Below are 19,091 nucleotides of genomic sequence, written 5' to 3' on the forward strand. Positions count from 1 at the left end.
AACACTGGCAAATTTATTTTATCTTTAGTTTTTATTTTTTGAGACAGAGTCTCACTCTGTCACCCAGGCTGGAGTGCAGTGGCACGATCTTAGCTCACTGCAACCTCTGCCTCTCGGGTTCAAGAGATTCTCGTTCCTCAGCCTCTGGAGTAACTGGGATTACAGGCATGTACCACCATGCCCAGCTAATTGTTTGTATTTTTAGTAGAGATGGGGTTTTGCTATGTTGGCCAGGCTGGTCTTGAACTCCTGTCCTCAAGTGATCCACCTGTCCTTGGCCTCCCAAAGTGCTGGAATTACAGGCATGAGCCACCACGCCTGGCCTATTTCATTCTTGTAACATTTTTCCTTTTTTTGGAAGACAGGGTCTCACTCTGTTGCCCAGGCTGGAGTGCAGTGGTGCAATCATGGCTCGCTGCAGCCTTGACCTCCTGAGCTCAAGCAATCCTCCCATCTCAGCATCCCAAGTAGTTGAGACCACAGCATATGCCATCACACTCAGATAATTTTTTTGATTTTTAGTAGAGATGAGATCTCACTATGTTACCTAGGCCGTCTCAAACTCCTGGCCTCAAATGATCCTCCTGCTTTGACCTCCCAAAGTGCTGGGATTATAGGCATAAGCCACCATGCCCAGTCCAACATTTTTCCTGTATTTGATACAAAAATTAGCCAGGCGTGGTGGCACCAGAGGGTTGCAGTGAGCCGAGATCATGGCACTGCACTCCGGCCTGGGCTACAGAGGGAGACTCTGTCTCAAAATAAATAAATAAATTTAAAAAAATCCCTAGTCCCTTTAGAATAAAATATTAAAGTCTTTTCAACAGTCATAAAGTTGTTAAATAACTTTAAGGAACTAAATTAAGGAAATCAGCATTCCAATATTCTTCATATATTAGTCTTTAAGTCATCTTAACTATTTTGTCCTTAGATACTCTCTCAAGATATGATTTTGGTTTACTTTAAGGTTAATACAAACGCATAGAAGGCTCAGATATCTGAGTGGAGTGAGCAGGGCAAGAAAAGCTGACTTCACAGAAGAAAACAATAATTGTTTTTTAACTCTATAACTAAAATATAACCATTTCAAGGAGAGAAAAAGAGATGGTCATGTATGATGAATGAAAATCACTAACATAGTAGAATACTAGCATTCCAACCCATTTCAAAAAAAGATAGTGTTGGGGTTGTTAGGCTAATGGCATAACATGCTAATTAACCCTCATTCAGGGAATTTGTACTACTTACATTTTTCAGTTTACTGAGAGACAAGAAATATATTGGGGCTGGGCACAGTAGCTCACACTTACAATCCCAGGGCTCTGGTAGGCCAAGGCAGAAAAACTGCTTGAGGCCAGGAGTTTGACACCAGCCTGGGCAACATAGCTAGACCCCAGCTCTTAAAAAAAAAATAGCGCATACCTGTAGTCCTATCAATGGAAGGCTGAGGCAGAAGGACTGTTTGAGCCCAGGAGATCAAGGCTGCCAGGAGCTATGACTGTGCCCTCCAGCCTGGGTGACAGAGCTTCTCAAAAAATATATATTAATATATTGAGTTAAATATTGGATCCATCTTATTCTTTATGAAGTATATTAATATATGGTTAATTATTTCAATAAAGTTGCTAATTATTTGTTCTCAAAAGGACTTCTTCAAGTAAAAAGCATCTGGATCTCTGCAGGTTATTGTATTCCAACCACACGTTTGTACAGGTTCACAATCCCACAATTCTGAAATTCAAAATGCTCTGAAAAAGAATAAGTATTTTTTGGTAAGTTTGGAGCCAAAACTCACTTGAGCCAAAATGTGATTTGAACTAATAAGAGGTTATTTATAGTTTTTTTCTTTCATATGTACATATATGAATGAAAATATTCATACATTTCACTGCAAAAATACTATGTTTGATCACAGGGTGCTTCCCCATACAATGCTCAGGATTTTATGCAATGTATGGTATATGGGTCACTTTTCTAAAATCTGGAAAATTCTGAGTTTTGAAATATATTTGGCCCAAGGCTTTTGGTAAGAGACTGTAGACTTCTAAGTCACATATTTCAAATATGCCACACACCTTAAAGAGGAGTGGAACACTGCCTCTTTTTTTTTTTTTTTTGAGACGGAGTCTCGCTCTGTCGCCCAGGCCGGAGTGCAGTGGCCGGATCTCAGCTCACCGCAAGCTCCGCCTCCCGGGTTCACGCCATTCTCCTGCCTCAGCCTCCTGAGTAGCTGGGACTACAGGCGCTCGCCACCTCGCCCGGCTAGTTTTTTTTTGTATTTTTTAGTAGAGACGGGTTTCACCATGTTAGCCAGGATGGTCTCGATCTCCTGACCTCGTGATCCGCCCGTCTCAGCCTCCCAAAGTGCTGGGATTACAGGCTTGAGCCACCACGCCCGGCTACACTGCCTCTTAAGAGACATAATTTAATTTATTCTGACTATGCTAGGATAGCAGAACCTTCACTTGGAAAGAAGTGGGAACTCATCTAGATAATTGTTGAGTGTGCCTGGTCTCTCAGGAAAGTACGCTGGAGAAGAACTGGTGTGGACTGAGCCTTGGACATCTGGGGAAAAGGAATATACCCAATAAGGCTGGGGTGAAGAAATGATGAGAACTCTGAAAGGAGCTATACTTTTGTCTTGGGTTAGAGTATCAAAGGCAAACCTTAGCAAAAAATATGTCCCTGAGTAATGACATAAAAGTAAAACAAAAATGGCAATAAAAACATTGTGCCTAACACTTTCGAAAACATACCTATAAGCATGGTTAGATGAACAGCCTTATAAAGAGTATGCCTTTATTTTGGTAGCTCTTACAGAGATTTTGCTTTAAGAACTATAATCACAAGCTAGACAGGGGAACTTCCAGGCTCCTATGTGTCAGCACATAACTAATGCATCTATGCAAAGATCTAGTTACTCTGGATGGTTAGACAAGGAACCAGATCAGGAAGAAAGGTGACTAAACCAGTAGAGGGCCTATCATATAGATGGTGGACTTTTTACAAAAAGCCTTTTGTGAAACGCTGAAGAAATTAGGACAACCACTGTGAACACTTAACTGTCAGTATTGCTAATTCTAAAATGCAACACTCATGTCTTTAGTCAAAGCCTCTCATTTTTGGATACTGTGCCAAGCATTATCTGTAAGAGGATGGTACCTGTTTACTCAACAGGAGGATTTCCCACAAATCCTATCACAGCCTTTTTCATGTTTATGAGACAATGCTATATGCAATACAAAATTTCTACAAGCAGAAAGAGCCACCCATAACATAGAGAATTTTCAGGTACATTTCCTGCACAGTATATTAACCCCATGTAGTCTTTTATAGACAAGGGAAATTTTTGCCAAATATTTATTTTTAATAGATGCATAAATCACTCCCCTTACGTAAAACTTTAATGTGTAAAAATCCTCAACTATAGCAAGTGGACATTTTACTTACTATAATTGCTCATCTATAGAAGGCAGAATTAAATATCAGAAATAGCATCTAGAATAACAGGGAAAGATCATACATCAGAAATTTAGTGTCAGCTTTTTACTATCATTATCTGTGAAGATCTTGTTATTTGCAGTTCAAGGAAGGTAAAGGGGAAAGGGTATTCTCATCTCGACTGGGAAACTTGAGAAAGTTTCCTTGTTTTTCCTGCCTGTATAGATCATACTTACCCAAGTTTTGTGGACATGCATGTTTCCCACATTATTTCCCATCCCAGCTTCACTTTGTCCTTTTTCACAGGATGTGAGCAAATGCCCCTAATGGCACTCATCACTAGTTCTGGTAATGAAGGGATGGGTCACTGAGATGTATGTAGGGCAGAGGTGTTAAAAAGTATAAGTCATGTACTTAAAATTACAGATTGCCTTTCAGATGTACAAACTGCCAAGAAGGACGTTGATGAGATCCCCTTTGTGGAATAAGTAGGAGAACAAAAGTCCCAAGGGACTCTCAGTGATCAATCCAATGAGGGAGTTGAGAGCTAGGGATCATGACTGCAAAAGTATTGCAAGTATTTCAAGATTTGTAATGTCTTCTACGTTTGATATTTGGTATTTCCTGTAGCAATTAGGGGGAAAATACTAAAAAAAACAAAAAAAGAAAAAAAAAACAAAACCAAAGAATGCTGAAGTCAGTCAACATCTATTCTGACTCAATATGCCAGAGATTTAGTCAAATGCTTAGTATCTTATTTAATTTTCAAACAAATAAGGTATAGTTGTTCTTCCATATCTGTGAGTTCTGTATCTGTGGATTCAACCAACTGTGGATCAAAAATATTTTTTAAAAAGAACAAAAAAAAAAAGGATAGTTGTGTTTGTACTGAACATGTACAGACTTTTTTCCTTGTCTTATTCCCTAGACAATGTAATAGGACCATTATTAGCAGAGTATTTTGTATTAGGGATTATAATCTAGTGATGATTTACAGTATATGAAGGATGTGCATAGGTTATATGCAAATATTACATCATCTTATATAGCAGACTTGAACGTCTGTGAATTTTGGTACACGAAGAGGTTCCTAGAATCAATCCCCCATGGATACCAAGGGACAACTGTTGTTATTTTACACATGAGGAAGCTGAATCACAAAAGTGAAATATATGTAAATAAACTGCTAGTTGAGACACCCAAACTCATGTTTTCTCCATTGTACACCACCTGTATGAATCACTAACCCCAGTGTGATCCATGTGTCAGCTGAATGACTTTAACATTGAGATCCTAATAAATGTGTTTGTCAGTTCTCTCTAACAGAATATCCTTATTATAGAGAGGAAGATTTAAAGGCACATTCCAAATCCTCCTCAGAATAATTCTGCATTAAAAAGTCATTTCAGCAAAAAAAGATGTATTTTACTTTTTCTAGAAAGAGCTCTGACTTTCTGGTATCATCTGAGAAATGCTAATTGAAGATATAAAGAAAGAACACTTTATAAATCAGTAACTCTCTTATGGAAATATAGATAAGAAAATCCTTCAGTATTAACCATGAGACAGCTATTAAGTTACTACATAAGACAAAGCTTGCCATTGGTCACTGTTACTTGTAGTCATCTTTTGGTTAATACTAAAATTCTACCCAAAAAAGCCCTAAAATTAAATTACCATAATAATACTGTAACTATACATATTCAACTGGGTGCCTTGGACTTTTGTAGGGAAAACAGTTTAGTTTGAAAGGGGTTATATTAAAAAGTTAAAAAAATTTTAAGACAGTTTATGAAAATCAGAAGAAAATAAGAGTTACATTTTATCACAGTGGTAACTTTTAAAAGTCCTATAACTTTCCTAACTATATCTTATGTAAATTTAGATAAAACATTTGCTGAATTCTCTTGTCTGTAAGGCAAAGGCATATGCAAAGTATATGTAAGTGCTTAGTAAATGAAAAATAAATGTTTTAAACACACAAGCAGTTCAAAATTCCTAACTCAAACTATAAAATTCAAAATAAAAGAACAATACTGTCCTGCCCCTGCAATGGGTCTCATCCTATTACTATCTTACCTGAATACATAGTTCTCCATTTACCATCATATATAAAACTCAAAAATAACACCTGGTTGCATCCCACTTTCATCACCAAGTCTACTTGCTATTTCAGGTACAGTTATGTACTTTCAAACTTTTCTGGCTCTAATGCTTATTAGCTGAGTGACCTTGAGCAAAGCAAATTGCTTTTCTTTCTTTCGATTTTTTTTTTTTTTTTTTTTTTAGACAGGGTCTTGCTCTGTCATCCAGGATGGAGTGCAGTGGCATGATCACGGCTCATTGCAACCTCCACCTCCCGGGCTCAAGTGATCCTCCCACTTCAGCTTCCTGAGTAGCTGGGACTACAGGTGTGTGCTACCATGCCCAGCTAGTTTTCTGTATTTTTTTTTTTTTTTAGAGACAGGGTTTTGCCATGTTGCCCGAGTCTCAAACTCCTGGGCTCAAGCAATGCACCCACTTTGGCCTCCCAAAGTGTTGGGATTACAGGCGTGAGCCTCTGCACCCAGCCAGATTTCTTAACTTTAGTTTCCTCAACTGTAAAAGAAGGATTAAAAATAGCACCTACAATATAGAGTTGTTGTGAGATAAATTAATACAGGTAATGCCATTAGAAAAATGTCTAGCATGAAATAAATGTTCAATGAATGTCACCTATTATTTTTATTCTTTTCAATTTTTGTTTTCGCTTCCTGGCATGTTGTTTCTCCCTCTTTGCATAGTAAACTGCAATTCATCTTCAAGATCTAATCCATAACAAGTAGACACAATCCAGTAAAAAATAGAAACAAGGTTTGAATAGACATTTTACCAAAGAAGATATATGAGTGGCTAATACACTCATGAAGATACTCAACATCATTAGTCATTAGGGAAATGCAAACCAGAACCACAAGATACTATTTCATATCCACTAGGATGATTATAATCAGAGCCAGACAATAATAAATGTCTGGCTGAGGCAGGAGGATCTTTTGAGCCCAGAAGTTCAAGGACAGCCTAAGCAACATGGTGACATCCCCTCTCTACTAAAAATAAAAATAAAATAAAAATTAGCTGTAGTCCCAGTTACTTGGGAAGCTGAGGTGGGAGGACTGCTTGAGCCAAGGAGGTTGAGGCTGCAGTGAGCCGTGATTATGCCACTGCACTTTGGCCTGGGAGACAGAGTAAGAAGACCCTGTCTTAAAAAAAAAAAGAAAGGCTTTTTAAATGATTGAAGGTATGGAATGATTTTTACAAATCATAGGCATTTATCTTTTTCCATTATGAAAAAACGAATTGCTTCCCAAGTCCTGCACATTTCTTCTTAGAAGACAGAATAGCAGAGCAGAAATAACATTACTATTGCAATCACAATAGTAACATGTCATTAATTTACCATATGACTCTGGACAAGTCTGCCTTATTAGGCAACAGTTTCCCCTTTAATAAAGACAAGATTAACTGTAAGGTTCTCTCCAGCACATTAAGGTGCTTCACACAAGATGAAAAATGAGAAGCTCAATTTCTTCACTATAAACAGGGAAGGAAATTCTTAATTTATAAGAGAAAACACAGTTGGTGCATTAGGAGCCTCTTATATATGTATATACATAACTTTCATCCCAACACCAGGTCCCACCCTTCATTAACATGCAAACCCACACATCCCATCCCTCCCGCCCTTGACCCACACCCCATATACCTCAGCTATGGTCATTCTCAGAGCACTGACAGGGGAGAGCTCAATATCCACCAGTTGGGCGGCTTTTAAACTCTGCCCAGTAAAGATTGCACAAGGACAAAAAACATAGCATAGAGTTAGAAATGTAAAGCAAACAAGGACACAACACCTAAGAACATTTAGCACAGTGTTTAGAAACAAAGGATTTAGGGCTGTAGTTGGGCTGGGAAAAAGTGAGATGAGAGTCACTGTTATTTTTCTGTGGAAAATAGCAGTGATAAAATAACATCAAATTAGTCATAATTTTAAGTCAAGCTTGACAAACTTGTCTCTACCCTGTATCTTCTAATGCTCTGCTTCATCCCTCCCAGGCTTCAAAGAAATCAAATCCCAGGAGAATGTGAATAAGTCATTGGCAAAAGCTGATTTTATTTAAAAAAAGCACTACGACAAAGGGCAAACGTAATATAGAGGGAAATGCTGATTTCCTACATTTCTTTATATAGCTGCTAACAGAGCTACTTAAAGTGTAAGAAAAGTAATGAAGATACCTCTGGCAAATATGTTTCTATTAAACTGATACCATTAAACTCTGGAACTATATCACAAACTCCCCTGGTTCTGGTTCTAAATTTATCAAAATACTTTATGAATATAATCTGACTTTCCTTTTGGCTTGCCTACATTGAAAGAATGTGCTAATAATGCCAACATGTGCCTTCTCATTTTGCAGAAGTTAAATTTCATTTCTATGTTACCAAATTAGCATTTTTGTTCTTTTTTAAAAATTTAAATAATGGCAAACATTTCCCATAAACTCAAGGACGATTACTGTATGCTTTTAAACAACTGCCAACTGGGGCCGGGCATTGTGGCTCACACCCGTAATCCCAGCACTTTGGGAGACTAAAGTGGGTGGGTCACTTGAACTCAGGAGTTTGAGACCAGCCTGGGCAACATGGTGAGACCCCCCCATCTCTATTGAAAATACAAAGAAAATAGCCAGGCATAGTGGTGTCTGCCTGTGGTCCCAGCTAATCGGGAGGCTGACGTGGGAGGATCACTTGAGCCCAGGAGAGGGAGGTTGCAGTGAGCTGAGATCACACTACTGCACTCCAGCCCTGGTGACAGTGAGACAGTAAACGTATTGAATATTTTTCTTCTTCCCTCAGCTGTTTTCAGGTTTCAGAAACTTGTCTTATAACTTAACCTCATTTGGTAGAAGGCTGTTAGCATGAAGACACTGAGTTTCTTGGCCACAATTCAGAAATAAATAATAAAATATTATTTTATTAAAAATAATAATAAATAAATAAATAAATAATAATAATAAATAAGTGAAAATAAAAACAAAAATTGCCAGTTAGAATCTACAGACAGAAAGTAGATTAATGATGTCACAGGCTGAGGTGAGGGGCATAGGGAGAGTGCCTGCTTAATGGGGTCAGGATTTCTTTTTAAAGTGATGAAATGTGGAACTACAAAGTGATGACAGTGCACAGCATTGGAAATGTAGTGACAGTGAATAAATCTTACACTTTAACTATGGTTAAAATGGTAATTTTTGTGTTATGTGTATTCTGCTACAATAAAAAAAAATGGCAGCGATGTAGAGGCATTAAAAGAAATTGCTAATTTGAGGTTTAATATTCTAAGAAATCTGAAAGAAATTATAAAAGGCCTATAATCTTTTATAAGACCAACCAAAATATTTCATACACACGTTCATTATTCCATTTATTAATTCTATTCTGGTTACATTTTTTTTTTTTTTGAGATGGAATCTCACTCTGTCATCCAGGCTGGAATGTAGTGGTGGGGTCGGCTCACTGTAACCTCCGCCTCCCAGGTTCAAGTGATTCTCCTGCTTTAGCCTCCCAAGTAGCTGGGATTACAGGTGCCCACCACCACGACCAGCTAATTTTTGTATTTTTAGTAGAGATAGGGTTTCGTCATGTTGGCCAGGCTGGTCTTGAACTCCTGACCTCAGGAGATCCACCTGCCTCGGCCTCCCAGAGGGCTGGGATTACAGGCGTGAGCCACAGTGCCCGGCCTATTCTGGTTAAAATTTAACCACTGATTTCTTTGGAGGGGTACAACATAAAGAGTTTCAGGGAGGCCGGACGCAGTGGCTCACGCCTGTAATCCCAGCACTTTGGGAGGCCAAGGCGGGCGGATCACGAGGTCGGGAGATTGAGACCATCCTGGCTAACATGGTGAAACCCTGTCTCTACTAAAAACACAAAACATTAACCGGGCCTGTTGGTGGGCGCCTGTAATCCCAGCTACTGGGGAGGCTGAGGCAGGAGAATGGCGTGAACCCGGGAGGCAGAGCTTGCAGTGAGCCGAGATTGAAAACAGCACTCCAGCCTGGGTGACAGAGCAAAACTCTGTCTTAAAAAAAAAAAAAAAAAAAAAGAGAGTTTCAGGGAAAATATAATTTACATTTGAGTAAACGTATTGAATATTTTTCTTCTTCCCTCAGATGTTTTCAGGTTTCAGAAACTTGTCTTATAACAACCTCATTTGGTAGAAGGCTGTTGGCATGAAGACACTGAGTTTCTTGGCCACAATTCAGAAAAAAAAGTCGTCATTATTCTGCATCCTTACAGTTTTGTTATAAAATTGATGAGATACACTCAGTTTTTTCCGTCTGTCTACACCAAGGATAACTGTTACTTGAGCACAAACGCAACTGAACAACATATGAAATGAAAATCTGTAATTCCCTTACAGTATCACTGTCACAAGGCTGGAACTGGAAGGGCTGGGGTTTGTGAAATACAGCATTCTCTTGCAAAAACAGTTGAAGATTGTAGTCCCGTACCACCTAAAGAGAAAATAAAATATCTTTAGGTCTTTAATGAGGTTAAAATGTCCAATTACATTATTAAGTTTAAGATTTATTCTGCTGTTTTCTATACAAATGAGAAATCATCCAACACTGTGGTAAGAAAGAAATGATGTTACACATTTTATTTTTCATTTTAGACAATGGTTATTATTTATCTGTCCTATTTTCTCAAATATAAATTTGGAAAGTGATAGTTTAGAAACTAGATCAGATTTGGGAACTGGACAATATACAAAACCTTAAGAAGGCAAGAAGATAGTTTTTACACAAAAATCTATTCTGTGTAATACAGAACAGGGTGCACATAAGGAAGCACATTGGTCTTTTCCACCTCTCCCAGCTCTAAAATTTTATGGGCCTCTTAAAGTCTGTTTCATGGCCATTGCCATCCACTAGGAAACTGCCAGATAATCCTATCCACAGCACCAAATAGTGTTTGTAAGAGTATTTCTCAGCACCTTCTTGAGGAGGTTACACACTAATTACCATCTTACAGCATACCAAGAAGACAGGCTAGAAAGGAATTTCTTTTTTCTCTCTTTTTTTTTTGAGATGGCGTCTTGCTCTGTTGCCTGGGCTGGAGTACAGTGGCGCAACCTCAGCTCACCACAAGCTCTGCCTCCCAGGTTCATGCCATTCTCCTCCCTCAGCCTCCCGAGTAGCTGGGACTACAGGCGCCTGCCACTGTGCCCTGCTAATTTTTTTGTACTTTTTTAGTAGAGACGGGATTTCACCATGTTAGCCAGTGTGGTCTTGATCTCCTGACCTCGTGATCCGCCCGCTTCGGCCTCCCAAAGTGCTGGGATTACAGGCGTGAGCCACTGCGCCTAGCCTGGAATTTCTATAAAAGAAGAATTCTGATACACAGAAAGCAGAAGAACAAATAGCACAGAAAGGCAGCCATCTGAAAAAAATTCATTGTATTTACATACCTTGGGAAAGAGTGGAAATCAGCATCTGATGGGGCACCCCACTTTCTATTTTGCTAACACATTGCTTACCCCTTACTTATCTTTCATTTGCAGTATATTATAGCCCATTAGCACCTCTGCTAGAAGATGGGCAGAAGAAGAAAAAAAAAGTTCAAAGTAACTCTGTAGCTCTAATTTAGTAGTCCTGGGAAAAGGGATAATTGAGGAGATACAAAAAATAGTAGGTGTATATTGCATTTTGTTTACCAGTGCAATCTCAGTTCTCTATTGCTTCCCACCCCCTCACTCTACCAACCATTTATTGAGAGAGTTTACCAGGTCCAACATGAAACCCAGGGATGAGGGGGATATATAGATGAATAAGACGAACAAACAAGGTTAGTATCTTCAAAGAATTTATAATATGGAAACTGGGTGAACCAAACACACTACATAATTAAAATACACCACGGAGTGTGTAGAGGGTATGGGAAGAGAACAAGGTGATATTTAATCCAGGCTGATGATGGGGTGAGATGAGGTGAGGAGTTGTTAGAATATGGTCTGGGAAGGCTGGCTGAATAAACATATTCTCAAAGAGAAATGTACTTTGTTCTCTTCTTGGATTCCAGCTTTAAGCTAGAATAGCTGTGAAAGCTCATTACACAGCCCTCAGAGCCTCTCTAATCACCATGCAGAAAAGTTAAGAGGATCACCTCTCTAGCTGCCAAACCTGTCCTCAAGCACTATTAATCTTTTTGTTTTGTTTCTCTTGAGGAGGAGGTTTCAACCTTTTAAAATTTTAAACTCTTTGTTACGGAAAATTTCAAATACACATGTAAGTAAAGACAACAGTAGAATGTATCCTCATGTCTTCATCACCCCGTTTCCAAAACATCCCCTTATGACCAATATTCTTTCATCTTTAAGCCCATCTACCTCTTCTACTCCTAATTATATTGAAACAAGTTCCAGACATATCATTTAATTTATAAATATTTCAGTACATCTAAAAGATAAGGATTCTTTTAAGAAAATATATCCACATTACAATTTACAGTAAGTACTTATAAAGCAACAAGTTCTCAAATTTCCCTGATTGTTTCCTTTATTACAAAAAAGTTTTTCAAATCAGGATACAAATATAGCCCCCACAGTGCAACTGCACGATGCTGTTTAGGTTTCCTTTCCTATACACGTTTCTTCATCTATCTCTGCTTTTCTCCCTCTTGCAATTTAATTGTTGAAGAAACTAGGTTTTTGTTCTGTAGAGTTTCCTGCAGTCTGGGAAAAAAATGACAAAGATGTAATTTTTATTACATCCTTGTAGTATTCTGTTTCCAGTATTTCCTATACATTGGAATGGGTGCTTTTTGTCTTGTTTATTTATTTATTTTCTTGAGAAGGTAACATTTACTTCCATCAGGAAGCTTGCTTCTTTTTACAAACAGCTGTAGTAGGCTGAATGGTAGCGTCTCAAAAGATATGTTCATGTCCTAATTCCCAAAACCTGTGAATGTTACTTCATTTGGCAAAAGTGGCTTTGTAGAAGTCCAAGATCAAGTGTTGACAGTTTGATTTCTTCTGAGGGTAATTATTGTCAGCTTGTAGTTGGCCATTTTCTTCTGGTATCTTCATGTGATCTTCTCCCTGTGCCTGTTTGTGTCCCATTCTCCTTTTTTTCAAAAAGTTTTAATTTTTAATTTTTGTGGGTATATAGTAGGTATTTATATTTATGGGGTACATAAGATATTTTGATACAGGACTACAACGTATAATAATCATATCAAGGTAAATGGGGGTATCCACCACCTCAAGCATTTATCCTTTGTATTACAAACAATCCAATTATACTTTTTAATTTTTATTATACTTTAAGTTCTAGGGTACATGTGCACAACGTACAGGTTTGTTACATAGGTATACATGTGCCACGTTGGTTTGCTGCACCCATCAACTCATCATTTACATTAGGAATTTCTCCTAATGCTATCCCTCCCCTAGCCCCCCACCCCAACAGGCCCCAGTGTGTGATGTCCCCTACCCTGTGTCCATGTGTTCTCATTGTTTGGCTCCCACCTATGAGTGAGAACATGCAGTGTTTGGTTTTCTGTCCTTGTGATAGTTTGCTTAGAATGATGGTTTCCAGCTTCATCCATGTCCCTGCAGAGGACTTGAACTCACCCTTTTTAATGGCTGCATAGTATTCCATGGTGTATATGTGCCACATTTTCTTAATCCACTCTATCACTGATGGACATTTGGGTTGGTTCCAAGTCTTTGCTATTGTGAATAGTGCTGCCATAAACATATGTGTGCATGTGTCTTTACAGTAGAATGATTTATAATTCTTTGGGTATATACCCAGTAATGGGATTGCTGGGTCAAACGGTATTTCTAGTTCTAGATCCTTGAGGAGTTGCCACACTGTCTTCCACAATGGTTGAACTAATTTACGCTCCCACCAACAGTGTAAAAGCATTCCTATTTCTCCACATCCTCTCCAGCATCTGTTGTTTCCTGACTTTTTAATGATTGCCATTCTGTTGTGAGATAGTATCTCATTGTGGTTTTGATTTGCATTTCACTGACGATCAGTGATGATGAGCATTTTTTCATATGTCTGTTGGCTGCATAAATGTCTTCTTTTAAGAAGTGTCTGTTCATATCCTTTGCCCACTTTTTAATGGGGTTGTTTTTTTCGTGAAAATTTAAGTTCTTTGTAGATTCTAGATACTAGCCGTTTGTCAGATGGGTAGATTGGAAAGATTTTCTCCCATTCAGTAGGTTGCCTGTTCACTCTGATGATAAGTTTCTTTTGCTATGCAGAAGCTCTTTAGTTTAATTAGATCCTATTTGTCTATTTTGGCTTTTGTTGCCATTGCTTTTGGTGTTTTAGTCATGAAGTCTTTGCCCATGCCTATGTCCTGAAGGGTATTGCCTAGGTTTTCTTCTAGGGTTTTTTATTGTGTTAGGTCTTAGATTTAAGTCTTTAATCCATCTTGAGTTAATTTTTGTATAAGGTATAAGGAAGGGATCCAATTTAAGCTTTCTGCAAATAGCTAGCCAGTTTTCCCAGCACCATTTATTAAATAAAGAATCCTTTCTCCATTGCTTGTTTTTGTCAGGTTTATCAAAGGTCAGATGGTTGTAGGTGTGTGGTGTTATTTCTGAGGCCTTTCTTCTGTTCCACTGGTCTACATATCTGTTTTGGTAACAGTACCATGCTGTTTTGGTTACTGTAGCCTTGTAGTATAGTTTGAAGTCAGGTAGCACGATGCCTCCAGCTTTGTTCTTTTTGCTTAGGATTATCTTGGCTATGCAGGCTCTTTTTTGGTTCCATATGAACTTTAAAGTAGTTTTTTTCCAATTCTGTGAAAAAGTCAGTGGTAGCTTGATGGGGATAGCAATGAATCCATAAATTACCTTGGGCAGTATGGCCATTTTCACCATATTGATTCCATTTGTTTGTGTCCTCTTTTATTTCGTTAGCACTGGTCTATAGTTCTTGAAGAGGTCCTTCACATCCCTTGTAAGTTGGATTCCTAGGTATTTTATTCGCTTTGTAGTAATTGTGAATGGGAGTTCACTTATGATTTGGCTGTCTGTCTGTTATTGGTGGAATGCCTGTGATTTCTGCACATTAATTTTGGATTCTGAGACTTTGCTGAAGTTGCTTACCAGCTTAAGGAGATTTTGGGCTGAGACAATGGACTTTTCTAAATATATAATCATGTAATCTGCAAACAGACACAATTTGACTTCCTCTTTTCTTAACTGACTACCCTTTATTTCTTTCTCTTGCCTGATTGCCCTAGCCAGAACTTCCAACACTATGTTGAATACAAGTGGTGAGAGTGGGCATCCTTGTCTTGTGCCAGTTTTCAAAGGGAATGCTTCCAGTTTTTGCCCATTCAGTATAATATTGGCTGTGAGTCTGTCATAAATAGCTCTTATTATTTTGAGATATGTTCCATCAATATCTAGTTTATTGAGAGTTTTTAGCATGAAGGGCTGTTGAATTTTGTTGAAGCCCTTTTCTACATCTATTGAAATAATCATGTCTTTTTGTTTTTTTTTTTTTGAGATGGAGTCTCACTCTGTCTCCCAGGCTGGAGTGCAGTGGTGTGATCTTGGTTCACTGCAAGCTCCGCCTCCTGGGTTCATGCCATTCTCCTGCCTCAGCCTCCCGAGTAGCTGGGACTACGGGTGTCTGCCACTGTGCCTGGCTAATTTTTTGTATTTCTAGTAGAGATGGGGTTTCACCGTGTTAGCCAGGATGGTCTCGATCTCCTGACCTCATTATCCACCCAACTTGGCCTCCCAAAGTGCTGGGATTACAGGCGTGAGCCACTGTGCCCAGCCGGTTTTGTTATTTTTAAATGTATAATAAACTATTGTTGATGTGGTCACCTTATTGTGTCATCGAATACTAGATCTTATTCATTCTATCTAACTATATTTTTTGTACCCATTAACCATCCTGGCTCCCCCAACACCTGACTACCCTTCCCAGACTCTGGTAAACATCCTTCTACTCTTTATCTCCATGAGTTCAATTTGTTTTACTTTTTTAACTTTCACAAATAAGTGAGAACATGTGAAAATTTGTCTTTCTGTGCCTAGTTTGTTTCACTTAACATAATGACCTCCAGTTTTATCTATGTTGTTGTAAATGACAGGATCTCATTCTTTTTCATGGCTGAATAATACTCCATTGTGTATATATACCAAGTTTTCTTTATCTGTTCATCTGTTAATGGACACTTAGGTTGCTTCCAAATCTTGGCTATTGTGAATAGTGCTGCAATCAACATGAGAGTGCAGATATCTCTTTGATATATTGATTTCCTTTCTTTTGGGTGTACACCTAGCAGTGAGATTGTTGAATCATACGGAAGTTCTATTTTTAGTTGTTGAGGAACTGCCAAACTGTTTTCCATAGTGGTTGTACTAATTTACATTCCCAGCAACAGTTTACAAGGGCTCCCTTTTCTCCAAATCCTCACCAGCGTCTGTGTTACTGCCTGTCCTTTGGATAAAAGCCACTTGAACTAGGGTGATATACTATCTTACTGTAGTTTTGATTTGCATTTCTCTGATGATCAATGATGTTGAGTACCTTTTCATATGCCTATCTGCCATTTATTTTTATTATTTTTTGAGACAGGGTCTCACCCAGGCTAGAGTGCAGTGGTGCAATCTCAGCTCACTGCACCTTCTGCGTCCCTGGCTGAAGAGATCCCCCCACATCAGCCTCCTACAGACATATGCCACATGCCCTGCTATAGTTTTGTATTTTTTGTAGAGATGGGGTTTCACCATGTTATCCAGGCTGGTCTCTAATTCCTGGGCTCAAGTGATCTGCCCACCTTGGCGTCCCACAGTGTGGGATTACAGGCGTGAGCCATTGCACCTTGCCCTGTCTGCTATTTATATGTCTTTTTTGAGAAATGTCTATTTAGATCTTTTGCCTATTTTTAAATCAGATTATTAAATTTTTTTTCCTATAGAGTTATTTGAGCTCCTTATATATTCTCATTATTAATCCTTTGTTAGATGGATATTTTGCAAATATTTCCTCCCATTCTGTGGGTTGTTGCTTCACTTTGTTGATTGTTTCCTTTGCTGTGCAGAAACTTTTTAACTTGATATGATCCCACTTGTCCATTTTTGCTTTGGTTGCCTGTGTTTGCAGGGTATTACTCAAGAAATCTTTACCTAGTCCTATGTCTTAGAGAGTTTCCTAATGTTTTCTTTTAGTAGTTTCATAGTTTGAGGTCTTAGATTTAAGTCTTTAATCCACTTTAATTTTTGTATATGGCAAGAGATAGGGGTCTTAATTCTTCTGCATATGAATATAAATATCCAGTTTCTCCAGCATCATTTATTAAAGCGATTGTCCTTTCTCCAATGTATGTTCTTGGCAACTTTGTCAAAAATGAGTTCACTGCAGATGGGTGGATTTGACTCTGGGTTCTCTATTCTGTTCCACTGATATTTGCTTTTATGCCAGTACCATGCTGTTTTGGTTACTATAGCTTTGTAGTATAATTAGAAGTCACACAATAGGATTCCTTCAGTTTTGTTCTTTTTGTTCAGGATAGCTGGAAAGCTTTGGTTATTCTGGGTCTTTTGTGGTTCTATAAAAATTTTAGGATTTTTTTTCTATTTCCATGAAGAATGTCACTGGTATTTTGTTTTTTTTTTTTTTTGAGATGGAGTCTCGCTCTGTCGCCCAGGCTGGAGTGCAATGGCCGGATCTCAGCTCACTGCAAGCTCCACCCTCCCAGGTTCACGCCATTCTCCGGCCTCAGCCTCCCTAGTAGCTGGGACTACAGACGCCCGCCACCTCGCCCGGCTAGTTTTTTGTATTTTTAGTAGAGACGGGGTTTCACCGTGTTAGCCAGGATGGTCTCGATCTCCTGACCTCGTGATCCGCCCGTCTCGGCCTCCCAAAGTGCTGGGATTACAGGCTTGAGCCACCGCGCCCGGCCTGTCACTGGTATTTTGATAGAGACTGCATTGTATCTGTAGATTGCTTTGGGCAGTATAGACATTTTAAGAATATTGATTCTCCCAATCCAACAACATGGAATAGCTTTCCATTTGTTTGTGTCCTCTTCAATTTATTCCTTCCTTCCTTCCTTCCCTCCCTCCCTCCCCCACCCCCTTCCTTCCTTCCTTCCTTTTTTTTTTTTTTTGACGGAGTTTTGTTTCACTTTTGTTGCCTAGGCTGGAGTGCAGTGGCATGATCCCGGCTCACTGCAACCTCCATCTCTTGAATTCAAGTGATTCTCCTGTCTCAACCTCCTAATTTCTGTCATTGTAAGAGATCTTTCACTTCTTTGGTTAATTCCTATGTATTTTAATGTATTTGTAGCTATTGTAAATGACATTACTTTCTTGATTTATTTTTCAGAATCTTGCTGCTGGCATATAGAAATGCTACTGATTTTTGAATGTTGATTTTGTATCCTGCAACTTTACTAAAGGTGTTTATCAGTTTGAATATTTTGGTGGAGTCTTCAGGTTTTTCAAAATATAAGCCTATATCATCTGCAAAGAATAATAATTTGACTTCTTTCTTTCCACTTTGGATGCTCTTTCTTTCTTTCATCTGACTGCCGTAGCTAGGACTTCTAGTATTATGTTGAACAACAGTGGTAAAAGTGGGCATCCTTGTCATGTTCCAGATCTTAGAGGAAAGGCATTCAGTTTTTCTCCATTCAGTATGATACTCATCGTGGGTCTGTTATACATGGCTTTTATTGTGTTGAGATACGTTCCCTCTACACCCAGCTTATTGAAGGGTTTTATCATAAGGGAATGTTAAATTTTATCAAATGCTTTTTCAGCATCAAATGAAATGATCATACAGTTTTTGCCCTTCATTCTGTTGATACGATGTATCATGCAGAGTGATGTGTGTATGTTGAACCATCCTTGCATTCTTGGGATACATTCCACTTGGTCATGATGAATAATCTTTTTAATGCGTTGTTGAATTCAGTTTGCTAGTATTTTATTGAGGATTTTTGCATTAATGTTCATCAGGGATACTGGCTTGTTTTTATTTTTTGATGTGTCTTTGTCTGATGTTGGTATCAGGGTAATGCTGGCCTCAGAGAATGAGATGGGAAGTATTCCCTCCTCCTCTATTTTTTGGAATTGTTGGAGTAAAATTGGTATTAGTTGTTCTTTAAATATTTGGTAAAATTTCACCACAAAGCCACCCAGTCCCAGGCTTTTCCTTGCTCAGAGACTTTCTATTACAGCTTTGATTTTGTTACTTGTTTTTTCGTCTCTTCAGGTTTTGAATTTCTTCATGGCTCGATCTTGGTAGGTGTCCATTCTCACAATGCTATAATGGACTACCTGAGACTGGGTAATTTATAAAGAAATGCAGCTTAATTGACCCATGGTTCTGCAGGCTGTACAGGAAGCATGGCTGCGGAGGCTTCTGGAAACTTACAATTATGGCAGAAGGCAAAAGGGAAGCAGCTTAGTCTTACATGGCAGGAGCAGGAGGAAAAGAGAGAAGGGGGAGGTGCTACACACTTTTAAACAACCAGATCTCGTGAGGACTCACTCACTACCAAGAGAACAGCAAGGCAGAAGTCCACCCCTGTGATCCAATTACCTCCCACTGGCCCCCCCT

At 38.7% G+C, this 19,091-nt stretch overlaps 1 protein-coding gene across 7 annotated transcripts in view; it reads right to left on the reverse strand.

Moving 5' to 3' along the window:
* Positions 1-19,091, reverse strand: part of FCHSD2 (FCH and double SH3 domains 2) — a 330,965-nt gene that overhangs the window by 57,663 nt on the left and 254,211 nt on the right. For 3 of the 7 annotated variants that reach the window (XM_074014645.1, XM_045370249.3, XM_045370250.3), the window contains 2 exons: positions 9,900-9,995; positions 7,187-7,258 (listed from right to left, as the gene is read on the reverse strand). The exons of 1 other annotated variant lie outside the window; for it this stretch is intronic. In XM_074014645.1, the coding sequence (XP_073870746.1) occupies positions 7,187-7,258; positions 9,900-9,995 (168 nt within the window). The remainder of the gene's footprint in view (positions 1-7,186; positions 7,259-9,899; positions 9,996-19,091) is intronic. 3 more of the 7 variants (XM_074014646.1, XM_005579014.5, XM_074014644.1) reach the window with 1 other exon arrangement.

Source organism: Macaca fascicularis, chromosome 14 (assembly GCF_037993035.2).
Source record: "Macaca fascicularis isolate 582-1 chromosome 14, T2T-MFA8v1.1".
NCBI classification, from domain to species: domain Eukaryota; kingdom Metazoa; phylum Chordata; class Mammalia; order Primates; family Cercopithecidae; genus Macaca; species Macaca fascicularis.